Source organism: Haliotis cracherodii, unplaced genomic scaffold (assembly GCF_022045235.1).
Source record: "Haliotis cracherodii isolate W230 unplaced genomic scaffold, xgHalCrac1.p SCAF_10, whole genome shotgun sequence".
NCBI lineage: Eukaryota > Metazoa > Mollusca > Gastropoda > Lepetellida > Haliotidae > Haliotis > Haliotis cracherodii.
This window is the reverse complement of record NW_027266265.1, coordinates 33,881,030-33,893,751: the sequence shown is the minus strand read 5'-3', so window position 1 is coordinate 33,893,751 and position 12,722 is coordinate 33,881,030. Positions and strand designations below refer to the sequence as shown.

The following is a 12,722-nucleotide window of genomic DNA, read 5'->3' as shown; positions in this document are numbered from 1 at the left end:
CTAAATGCAAGACAACAACCAGCCAAAAAAGATTCCATTTGGCGTGAAGGGCAACATAGCTGAATTGTTTGATATCATTACTTAGAAGTTGACGGATGACAAAGTCGACACAATCCATGGAAAACAACTTCTTAATACTGTATAGGCGACGTTTCGGTACGGATCCTTATACCGTTGTCAAGCAAGACTAAGTTTCTTGACTCGATATAAGGATCTGTACCGAAACGTCGCCTTTACGGTATTAAAGAAGTTATGATCCATAAATTATGTCTACTTTGGCAACATAACTGTGAAAGTTATATGAATTGACAAATGAAAATTAGAGATGACACTGGGTGTTCGCGAAAAGGGTAAGCATGTCCTGCTCTGCCAGTACCACCCGGTATTCCCACAATTTGCATCAAAAGTAAGCATGTATTGCCAGACTCCGTACTGCAGTACTCCTGCCATGCGGCGGCGACCTGTAAAACAAACCAGACAATCAAGAGGTCGATAAACCAGTAAATCCAGTGGCACGATAGTAAATTTACTGATTTATTGAAAGAAATATAAACGATATGTTAATTTTGAATTATGTGTCCTGTGTTCAAGACGAACAAAATGCGAATATATAAAAATTAATGACAGATATCATTTAATATACTTGTGAAACATAGTCAAGATACGAGTGAGTGAGTTGGGTTTTACGCCGCTTTTAACATTATTCCAGTTGTATCATGGCGTGTCTGCTTAATATGGGAGGAAAGCCGGAAGTGATGCTGGTCTCAGACGTTTACCACTTCGGTGAAACCCACGAGCACGGACATGGTGCTGACAAACCTAGAAACATAATCGGGGCGAACCGGGATTCGAACCCACAATCATATGTTTCTGGCGTGCCCAAGGGACGCAACTCTGCACAGCGAAACGCGGCGCCTTAGACGACTGGACCACCCGTGCCCCCATCAAGATACGATATCAATGAACACGTACAGATGTATTACCGTATAATATCTTAATTATACTTATTTTTAATTATTAGTTGAAGTATTCGTTGAAGTATCGGTCTGATATAATGACATCTTGATGACCGATCAAGCTGATGGTGAATGTAGAGATTCAGCATAATTCTTAATGTTAGCGTACTACACCAACTTTCATTAGTAGATACATAATTCATGGCTTTATTAATCTCCTACTCATTTGGTTGTTATTATAAATACTTATGCATGGTAAACCCATTTAAATAAAAACATATATACATCACATACAAGGAAAAGTACGTTAATCCTCTTTTGAAAATAAGCCTTCTTCCTCGTTAATGACGTCACCGTATTTCGTTCAGAATTGGTTTGTGAGTTGGTTTAATTCATTTATATCATGGCGTGTTGGTTTGATGTGGTGTTAGATGTTTACTAATTTGGTGGGGGAAATGTGGGACTCGAACCCATAATCATAGGATTCAAAAATGGCTAGTATCTGGGCCACTCATGCACCCGATCTTAAGAAGGGAACCGTGCAGCCACTACTCTGACGACCCAAGTAAGTTTGCGGTGACTGATTTTGTAACTCGTTAATTGAAATGTATGCATCCTCTATATTTCCAAGGCTCGCATTTAGATAAACCTACACTGACGTCTGGATTTTTCCCTAGGTTCTCGCGATCTCCGATTATTCGCCCCTGATTGTCATTTATATTTTACAGACCAATGAAAGGTCGAGATAACGAAAAAGGAAATAGTTAAGGCAGGACTTGCCACCACCAGTTTGAATTTAAATGAGGACATGCTTTCCACCAAAAAGATTTTCGTGGCTTTCTTTAGCGTGACAGTCAGATTTTCAATGTTGAATTTCTCGCTAACTCCAACGTAATCGGTGGGACCAATCCGCCATGTTGTTGATAACCAAACATTGAGGCTGGTTTGTAACTCGCTTTCCGATTGGTCCCCTACATTGAGTAGCTGTTTCCAATCAAAACTAGAAAGTGTTTTTACTCGTAAAAACATATGTCTCCCCCCACTCCACTAACCCCCATTCATTCGTTTACTTCACGTTAAACCCCATCTCTTCATTCCCACCCTCCATTACTAAATAACAGAGACAAAAATAGAACTCCTAGAAATTTCAAACAACTAATGGGCACCACTTCAGTGCTGGGTTAATGTGTATACAAAGTTTCGTGAAAAAATATTATACGGTTTCCGAGTTATGGTCCGGAAACCAAGCCTACCACCATTCAGAATGTATGTTCAAGTTATCTCCATGGAAACGAGAAAAAATAAAAATGTCAAAAATCTCTAAATAGCAAAAGGCACCACTTCAGTGCTGGGTTAATGTGTATACAAAGTTTCGCGAAAAAATATTAAACGGTTTCCGAGTTATGGTCCGGAAACCAAGCTTACCACCATTCAGAGTCTATGTTCAAGTTATCTCCATGGAAACAAAAAAAAAATGTCAAAAATCTCTAAATAGCAAAAGGCACCACTTCAGTGCTGGGTTAATGTGTATACAAAGTTTCGCGAAAAAATATTAAACGGTTTCCGAGTTATAGTCAGGAAACAAAGCTTACCCCCATTCAGAGCCTATGTTCAACTTATCTCCATGGAAACAAAAAAAAATAAAAATGTCAAAAATCTCTAAATAGCAAAAGGCACCACTTCAGTGCTGGGTGAATGTGTATACAAAGTTTCGCGAAAAAATATTAAACGGTTTCCGAGTTATGGTCAGGAAACAAAGCTTACCCCCATTCAGAGCCTATGTTCAACTTATCTCCATGGAAACGAGAAAAAATAGAAATGTCAAAAATCTCTAAATAGCAAAAGGCACCACTTCAGTGCTGGGTTAATGTGTATACAAAGTTTCGCGAAAAAATATTAAACGGTTTCTGAGTTATGGTCCGGAAACCAAGCTTACCACCATTCAGAGTCTATGTTCAAGTTATCTCCATGGAAACAAGAAAAAATAAAAATGTCAAAAATCTCTAAATAGCAAAAGGCACCACTTCAGTGCTGGGTTAATGTGTATACAAAGTTTCGCGAAAAAATATTAAACGGTTTCCGAGTTATGGTCAGGAAACCAAGCTTACCCCCATTCAGAGTCTATGTTCAAGTTATCTCCATGGAAACAAAAAAAAATAAAAATGTCAAAAATCTCTAAATAGCAAAAGGCACCACTTCAGTGCTGGGTTAATGTGTATACAAAGTTTCGCGAAAAAATATTAAACGGTTTCTGAGTTATGGTCAGGAAACCAAGCTTACCCCCATTCAGAGTCTATGTTCAAGATATCTCCATGGAAACGAGAAAAAATAAAAATGTCAAAAATCTCTAAATAGCAAAAGGCACCACTTCAGTGCTGGGTTAATGTGTATACAAAGTTTCGCGAAAAAATATTAAACGGTTTCTGAGTTATGGTCCGGAAACGGTGGGAACGCCGACGCCAACGCCGACGCCGACGCCGACGGGAACCGTGCCAAAAACAATATGTCTCCCTCCATTCTGGGGGAGACATAATGACTGACGGAAATCAAGAGCGGGTATTTTGGATCCAGGGGTTATTGTAGGTTTACCGAAATGCGAACCCTTGATATAAAGAGAAAGAAACTTCTGGGGACAATGAACTGTAGCGAGTCATCTGTAGTTCAAGACAAGCAGGGTGCCAATTTGGACTCTCATTAAAGATGTAAGTCAAACTGTCTCCAAAATGAAGCAAAACAGCCGGGAATCGGACGAAATGTCAATTGTCCAAATTAAAGTATGGCTTGTATTTCAAACAAAGAGCGAATTAATACTATATATACGATATGTCGTCAATCTATCCATTTCCTCGAAAATAGGCTAACTAAAATTATGATACTCATTCATGTATTTTTACTGTTAACACATTTAAATACAACTAAATACTGTTAAATATACTGTAATGCAAAACCGTCTACACGGTGAGTAAGTTTTGCTTGTTATTTAACGCCGCATTCAACAATATTCGGCGGTCTGTAAATAATCGAGTCTGGATCAGACAATCCAATGATTAATATCATGAGCATCGATCCACGTATTGAGATCGATGACATGCATCAACCAAGACAGCGAGCCTGACCACCCGATCCCGTTAGTTGCCTCTTACGACAAGCATAGTCGCCTTTTACGGCAAGCATGGGTTGCTGAAGACCTATTCCACCCCGAATCTTCACGGGCCACAAACTATAAGTAAGCCTCTGTGCTCAACGTGAAGTGCGAGGGTAGTTATGAATGGCACCTAACGGAATAGACTGCACTCTTACCCCGTTCTTTTCCAAGTGAAAAGTTAAATTTCAAATATACCTAGATTATTTAACAAAAGGACCCTACAATAATTTAAATATTCTGCATACATGCCACTATTAATACATTTATATTTACATGTACATGCACAGGTTTACAAAAACAGATTTTACATTTGATGAAAATACCTGTGTAAAGTTATGAGCAAGGTTTTGTGGTTCCGTGTCAGCAAAGGACACCTGCTGATAAGGCCGTTGAACCAATACAAAACTTAGCAAACGTCCTACAAACCTTATTGATAACACGCTGTTCCAAGAAGACAATGGACACAATAACATATGTAGTTCTCAGTGTGTGCCTGTGTTTATGTTCAGCATTTCCACAACCTGAGATAAAGATAGATGCTTCAAACCGTAACCAAATCTCCATCAGAATTCCAGGTACGATATTGCTAAAGGTTTGTCCTGCACAAGTAGTGTAAGTCCGCTGTTCAAATACAAAATGACAATCTGGAACATGTGTTGCAGTTATTAATCTACTATTGTTTATTAATCGAGGTTGCCAAATCTTGATATATTTACACATCATATTTTGTTATATTTACACATCATATTTTGCAGATGCATCTGGTTTAGCTGATGTTATATTCTGGTATGAATTACAAAGACGAGACCCTGTGGACTACAGGCCTGTACAGACTGGAAGATTACTTTTGAACAGAAACTGTACGTACATACATCGCTGTTCGTAACATTGTCCGACGAAATAATGTAAATTGCATACATCGTGTTCTGTTAACATTGTTCATATTGTCTGTTCGGTATATTTTATCATTAGTACGTACCGCACGTGAAGTCTTTGATAGGCGTTTAGAAGAACTTTAATATATGACATTTGTGAGGACTTCTGTGTTTTTTGTAACGACGGTTCGAGTTACCTTTTGCCTGATGAAGGGGCCACGAATTAACCCTGGAACCTACTGTAGTTGTAAAGAATTGATTATCACACAAAAGGACGATTTCAGGCGACCAAGACCCACCTGCACACAGAGAACTAATACCTTCGACTGTTGTACCTTCAACATAAATTTACAATAGCCGTAACCCGTGAAGATTCCGGGGTAGAATAGGTCCTCAGTAAACCATGCTTGCCGTAAAAGGCGACTATGCTTGTCGTAAAAGGCGACTAACAGGATCGGGAGGTCAGGCTCGCTGACTTGGTTGATGCATGTCATCGATCCCAATTGCGTGGATCGATGTTCATGATATTAATCACTGGATTGTCTGGTCCAGACTCGATTATTTACAGACCGCCGTCATATAGCTGGATAATTGCTGAGTGCGGCGTTAAACAACAAAACAAACAACCAACCAACTAACTCGTAGCACTAACTCGCTTTGTGCAAGTGGGCCTTGAAGTCAGGGGAGCGAATTCAGAAATTGCACTTGATCATGAATTTGTCCTTCCTCGGCAATTTGAGGTGAGGTATTTGTCAATCGTCTTTGGGATTTTCAGTTCAACATTTTATGGTACCTTCGTTTATCACAGCGGTATCATTACATATGTTCATCGTGTCATACAAGTACCAAAACACATATGCCAGATTGAGTAAATGCCAGTTCGTGTTCGACAATAATCCATCATTTTATGTACTTTCGGCAGTATTACATAGGCCCACTGAGTTGGAACAAACTGCGTATGCACACTACCATGGAATGTCAACACTAACAGCAGAACTATAGTTATAATCAGGCGAAAAAGATTATTATATTTTCAAATTCTTAACAATTATCGATCCACTGTCTGTGTTATATGTCATTGTCAACAAATGAACAGCATAATGATAGATGTCTGCCAAGGGCCAGCCACAGGAAAACAAAGTATACATGTTGTAGAGACATGACAACAATTGACAACACAAACCAGGAAGTATGGAATACGTCAGTTGTCTATTTCCAATGCCACCATCATGAACAAGGCAGGAGAATCATCATATATGGGTATGTAATTTCTCCTACTGTTTCAGATGCTGGGCATTTCTTTGGTGAAATTGTAAACACCATTGACCCAAGTGATGACGGTATTCTGGAATATTCCGTATATTATTATGCACCGGATGGCAACATCACACGACGCATTCGGGAGAGGTTCTTCATTCCATGTAAGTGGTGGTGTGCATTCACTGATTCAAGATATAAAATACTATAAACAGTAAGGGATATCAAAGAATGACAACGGATCTTACACATATGCAGACGTGTTTGATGCTGGCAATGAGTGGACAATTACTTTTAAGGGTCTGAGAAATCATAACTGTCATGACTTCATGCCATTGAAGCAATCTGATGGTAGAACAATTCATCAAACCCACCATTCTGAAAAATGCACGTACATGTGTAACCATTACTAACAGATAAACCCACCACGATTCGACAAGCATGCATTGACGTTACAGATATGTCACTGATCAACTGATCTTTCCTACCCTTCTTGAAGTGCAAGGTCCAGTTCACCTGTCGTGTCTGGGAGTAGTTGTTGACGACATAGAAGCCTCTTGATGTGTCCTTGAAGTCATGTTTTAATTAAAGAACCACTCTTGATGATGATGGTTTTGAAAACCAAATAAAGAGTACTCTTCCTTTCAAAATGTAATAGGGTGTCGTTTGTGTCTTCATCAGCAATAACACCCCTGTTACCTCGTCTTGTCAGAAGAGGAACCACCGTCCTCTATGACGACTTCTCCTCCAACGTCCTCGACACCAACAAGTGGTGGTTTGAAATAACGTCCCATGGGGGAGGAGTGAGTCAATCGATCAACATTTTTAAAGTACCACTCAAAATTATAGATAATACTTATGAAAAATTCTATGTGGCCCTCTTGTTAAAGGCACTGCAATTCTTTGTTCAGAGTTGCGTACCTTAGAAGTGCAAAACCCTACGACCGTGGGTTCGAATCCCAGACTCGTTCGGATTATAAATCAATGTTTTTCAGCAGCAGCCTGCGCTCAAGGGTTTTACCAAAGTGGCAAACGGTAAAGACCTTCGTCGCACATCATAAGTGATATATGTAGAATACAAAGCAGCGTTAAACAAATTCACTCACTTGACATTGTGATTAATTGATAACAGTAATCACACTGCCATGCACCTAAGCAATATATATCATATTTGACCTCACCATAGTATTCGGGTCTAATTACAGAGTGGACAGTTCCAGATGTACACCCCTGATACTGCGAACACTTTCATTAGGAATGGAATACTTTATCTTAAGCCGGTTTGTATGCAAGCTTATTTCAGATTTGTAACCTAGCAAATCTAGAATCAGATGCTGCTTTGGGGCGGTCGGGTAGCCTAGTGGTTAAAGCGTTCGCTCGTCACGCCGAAGACCCGGGTTCGATTCCCGACATGGGTACAATGTGTGAAGCCTATTTCTGGTGTCCCCCGCGGTGATATTGCTGGAATATTACTAGAGGCGTCGTAATACCATACTCACTCACTCACTAGATGCCGCTTTCTTAATTTCTTTAAAGCAAACAAAATAATTGTTAATAAAGATAATTCCATATTGAACCTGATATAAAAAAATCCATTATCAATACTTGAGGATTCATGGGCAGCATAGGTCTCAAGTATGACATGCTCATTGTAATGAGGCTCGGGTGGCTTCAGTGGGTAACCTTGCTGAGTATGTTCCACGGCGACCACAGTTGTTTCTTATTGTCTCAACAATTGGTTTCCTGGCCCTGAATTGATTGCTATGGCATTGCGGACTGCCTAAACTCACTGATATCAGCTACGATTTAGAATCCTACAGTAAATGACCAAATAACATGTACAATGATGGAATAATATTTACATTCTTTAACATACAGACCTTCACTGCTGACACATTTGGAGAACATTTCCTTCACAGCGGAAAGCTTAACTTTACCAGTGAGTAAGTGCAAATAATTTTCAAACCATATGTACTTATAAATATTTTCTGAATGATACTAATTGTATTCAAGTTGTTCTTTGTTGGGTATTATGTTTGTGCGTAGCAATGAATTGTTACTTGAAAAAAGTTTGGGTTTTTTTCAGAACAGTGGGGTTCTTGCACCTACAGTGGGCACAGCGGATGCTTCCGAGAAGGATCTCTCCAAAACATACCACCAATCATGTCAGCGGAAATACATTCTAAAGTAACACTAGTTCACGGTAGTGTGGAGGTGGTGGCTCAAATCCCCAAAGGCGATTGGCTGTGGCCAGGTATGTCAAACGTTACTTTGAAGGACGTTTTGATGCAGTACTCTTCTGCTTACAACTAATTATCGCTTTCCCGATGTTCTGTTCTGCAGTAGTACCGAGATACTACGGCGGTAATTTTGTTGAATATCCGCATCGTACCGCCTTTGTATCACAAGGATTTTGCGTATTTTTCGCTCACAAGTGACACCAGCTCACTACATGTTGTTCATCACCTTGCCGACATTTAGAATTTAATCGTATATCCTTTTGTTTGAAAGCAATATGGCTTCGAGCTGAATGGCCTTGGAAATATGGGAAGTGGCCCGCATCAGGTGAAATTGATATCATGGAAGCAAGAGGTAGGTTGTGCCACCAACTTTAAATGGAGATGCAATATGTTTATGAGAAAAATTAGCCACATCACACTCGATGAAAAGTCAAGTGTATCTATGCATAAGGTATGCGTTTCGGGAACCCTGACTTCTGACTTAATTACAAATTAGTGTGCTAATGGATGTAGAAGATGCATCCAACAATATGACAATGTGCGTATTCCGACTTTTCATGTTGTGCCATTCGTGCACTGTAGCACTTTAATCGCATCTGTTGGCAGGTAACCTGAACATTAGAGATGACCACAATCAGGATAAGAGTGTAAACGTTGTCTCTTCAACACTGCACTGGGGAGCATCATCGTCGCAACATAAACACCATGGGGAATCAAGGTTGAGAATATGTTGAAACTTTCAGATTAAGCTGACCCATATATTCAGGAGGTTGTGAATACACCGACTGATGTAGGTAGCGCCCATTTCCTTACATGGTTCTTCATATAAAGTCTCTACTAACACAGAAATGCACCTGGCAGTGAAATGGGTATGATGTAACACTACAAGCATAATACATCCAGCCAAGCAGCTGTTCGAATTTGGCTCAGCTTGAGATATTTTTAAAAGTAAGGTTCCCTAAATTTATATACCCCGTTCAGGTTGTCTTTGATGAAATGATTTCTTTTAATGCTTGCTGAAGACCAAGCACGGTTGGGACAACATGGGCTGATGATTTTCATACCTACAAATTGGACTGGAACGCGGATCATATCAGGTAATGTCGCCGTTGAAGGTAACCATTTTGTTCACGTTCTTCGTTCAAACCTATATCAGACTACAGCTTGGTGGACAACAAAGTTTCTTTCTCGTGGTTGGATGGTTTTAGAATGATTTGAAGCCTTAATCTGTATATGTGCAGCATTTAAGAAAGTGTGTACCTTCTTTGTTTTTATTTGATTAGAGGTATTGTCGCACTCAATATTCCAGCTATATGACGGTGGCCTGTAAATAAGCGTGTGGACCAGACAATAGCGTGTTTGGTGTTATGAGCAACGATCCATGCCGCCTGGTTACGATGACACACAATCAACAAAGTCACCAAGCCGACCACTCAATCCTTACGACCGACATATGGTGGAATCTCCACGAGGCTATACCCACTTCTTTGAGGCATATAAAAGTTGGAGTATTTATATGGACGCACGATAACGGTGTTAGAACCTACAACGAAACGTCGCTCCTTATTGTTATAAAGAAGTTGTTCATCCATATATCTTATCCTCATTTAGGCTATACTACTTTATCAAATACATATTTTAGATGTCATCAATAGTTGCTCATTTGTGTTAAATTTGAGATACTTTCCATATAGATGATATTAATTGAAAGACGAATAAAATCATGATTTCAAAGAAAGTCTTCATGATGACACCAAAGAATGGTCAACCAGTATCTGATACACCTACGCACCTAACAACGAAGTAATAGCGGAGAAAGGTCTATGTCCGGACTTGACATAATATATTGTTTACCAGAATGGATGTCGACAACCAGCCTATCTTAGCGTGGGCAACACCGACTCAGGGCTACTGGGACTACAGCCATCTATCTGGCAACAATATCTGGGAACAAGGTGGCAAGGACGCACCTTTCGATAGCAAAGTGAGTTGGCCCCAAGGCAGCTTTAAGGACATCATTTCTCAATTATCCATGAAATACATACACCGCTATGCGTTGTATATGTACTGACATCTGTCTATTTTTAGACAAGTAATGAAATGAAAGGAGGGCGTATAAACACGGAAGACAAATGCAGGAATACCATTGCCTAATATTAAATAAAGACTCCATAGTCATAACTAATCTCTAACAAAAGCAGAGTCCGTTGTACCTTTCCAGATATACTGAACCAAATTAAAAACTTCACAATCCTAAACTTTTAAAATTTTGACCAGTTATCATTGTGGGCCCTTATTGTGTATTTAAACAGTAATGGCCACGTATTGTCTTCAAATAACACCCGTTTTTGTGCAGGTGAATCGATCAAAATCATGTGCACAGCACTATAATGGCAAAAGTCACGTGGCCATAACACCGCACGTGTTTTCGACCATACTTGTTATAAGTCATTAACAAAAAAAGAACAACACAAGAAAACAAAGGTCTTTACGGCCATTTGTCATGCCACGCCTTTCAAATGGCCAGGTCGACCATGTGTGACGTCACATGCAGAGGATCGTCAGATTGTCTTACGTCCCCTCCGTTACCGATTTTTGACGGCTGCATCAACCAGAAATGAACTGTTTAGGGGTAGACTGAGTGCGCAAACTGTTCGAAACCGTCTGAGAACTGCTCACCTTCAAGCACAACGGCCATACTGCGGGCCGATTCTGACTCAATTACACAGACGTCAACGTCAATTGTTGGCACAGCGACACTTACGATGGACTCAGAGGAATTGGAATCAAGTCGTCTTCAGTGATGAATCCCGATTTAATCCTCGATTTGCTGATGGTAGGGCGAGGGTGTGGAGGCGCCGTCATGAACGTTACGCCCAGTGTTGTGTACAGGAAGTTGACAGATTTCGAGGCGGAAGTGGCATGGTGTGGGGTGCTTTCTGTGGCAATGCACGTTCCAGGCTTCTTGTCATCCGTGACACCTCAACGCTGCTGCTTACTGCGACCAGGTACTGGCACCAGAACTTCTGCTCTTTCATGGAAGCACATGGACCCGGTTTGATCTTCCAACACGACAATGCCAGACCCCACACAGCAATTTTGACAAGGAATTTCCTTCAGATTGCGGGAGTCAACGTCATGGACTGGCCGTCAAGGTCTCCCGACCTCAATCCCATTGAACACGTCTGGGATGCTCTTTGGCAGAAGTCTGCGCACTCTCCAGAACCAACCACAGAATTTGCAAGATCTTGGCACCATGTTGCAGCAACAATGGCGTCGTCTTCCCAATCATGTGTTCACAAGCATCACAAGGTCCATGCGCAGGCGTTGTGTGGCAGTTGTCAAAGCACATGGTGGCCATACACGCTATTGAACTTGTGTGCCATCAGATTCTCGTGCTTTGGATTTAAACAGTTGATGTTATTACCGAATACCGTAGGTGCTTGGAACAAATTATGGTTACCATCGTTAATTGAAATCCTTCTTTGGACATTAGTGATTAAAAATTACCTTCTCTGATACATTTGTCCGATGTATATCATATATTGGATTACTTTTAAAAATATAAAGTTTTTAATTTGACTCAGTGTATATCATAATCATGTATTTAATGTGAACCACTATCAATAAGTGACGATGCCAGATGTACGCATAAAGATGGGCGAATCCTGCCCCTGTTGTCTGATTGTTTATTCTCATTACGGCCTACAGGAGAAATATATTTTTACGTTTCCTAACAGCACCATTTCAGTTCGTCGTCCATGGATACATAGATGCATTGTACTTGTCAGGCAAGTTTACTTTGAGAGAAAACTAGTTTTGAAACTGAGGTCATACATGGGAAAATCCGTAGATTGGTGCCACGTCATCAAGGTGATTACTGATTTGATTTCTATTAAGATGGGGCTTATCCTGAACATTGCTGTGGGTGCTACCAATGGCTACTTCCCTGATTCCTGGCACAACCTTCCCCATGGCAAGCCCTGGAAGAACACCTCACCTACAGCCATGATGGACTTCTGGAAGAACAGGCACCAGTGGCAGTCGACTTGGCATGGTGATGACGTCGCGATGAAGGTCAAGTCCGTCAAGATGATACAGTATTAGTAGCGGAAGATAACTAAAAAGCAAGTTGGCATACTGTGTACATCCGAGCAATTGATTTACGCATGTGTACACACTAGTTTGTAACTCCATAAACGCATATACAGAGTAAAGTCAATTCTTATAAATAAATTCATAACAAAAA

General features: G+C 40.3%; 1 protein-coding gene across 2 annotated transcripts; it reads left to right on the top strand.

Annotated features, from left to right (window-relative positions):
• The first annotated feature begins 4,543 nt into the window (after positions 1–4,543).
• Positions 4,544–12,722, top strand: LOC139449561 (beta-1,3-glucan-binding protein-like). Of its 2 annotated transcripts, XM_071231016.1 has the most exons (12): positions 4,544–4,676; positions 4,857–4,961; positions 6,263–6,397; positions 6,915–7,036; positions 7,439–7,513; positions 8,112–8,172; positions 8,320–8,487; positions 8,745–8,825; positions 9,080–9,191; positions 9,496–9,570; positions 10,331–10,457; positions 12,374–12,722. In XM_071231016.1, exons 1-12 carry the CDS (start codon positions 4,559–4,561, stop codon positions 12,578–12,580), a joined length of 1,386 nt encoding a protein of 461 aa, XP_071087117.1. In that variant the 5' UTR covers positions 4,544–4,558; the 3' UTR covers positions 12,581–12,722. The 2 variants fall into 2 exon arrangements, with proteins under 2 accessions (XP_071087117.1, XP_071087125.1); XM_071231024.1 differs by lacking the exon at positions 7,439–7,513.

Coding starts and splice junctions, on each gene's coding strand:
- LOC139449561 (XM_071231016.1), top strand. CDS start 4,559: ATGGACACAATAACATATGTAGTTCTCAGTGTGTGCCTGTGTTTATGT. Junction 8,488..8,744: donor AGGCGATTGGCTGTGGCCAG/GTATGTCAAACG, acceptor TTTGTTTGAAAG/CAATATGGCTTCGAGCTGAA. Junction 9,571..10,330: donor TGGAACGCGGATCATATCAG/GTAATGTCGCCG, acceptor ATTGTTTACCAG/AATGGATGTCGACAACCAGC.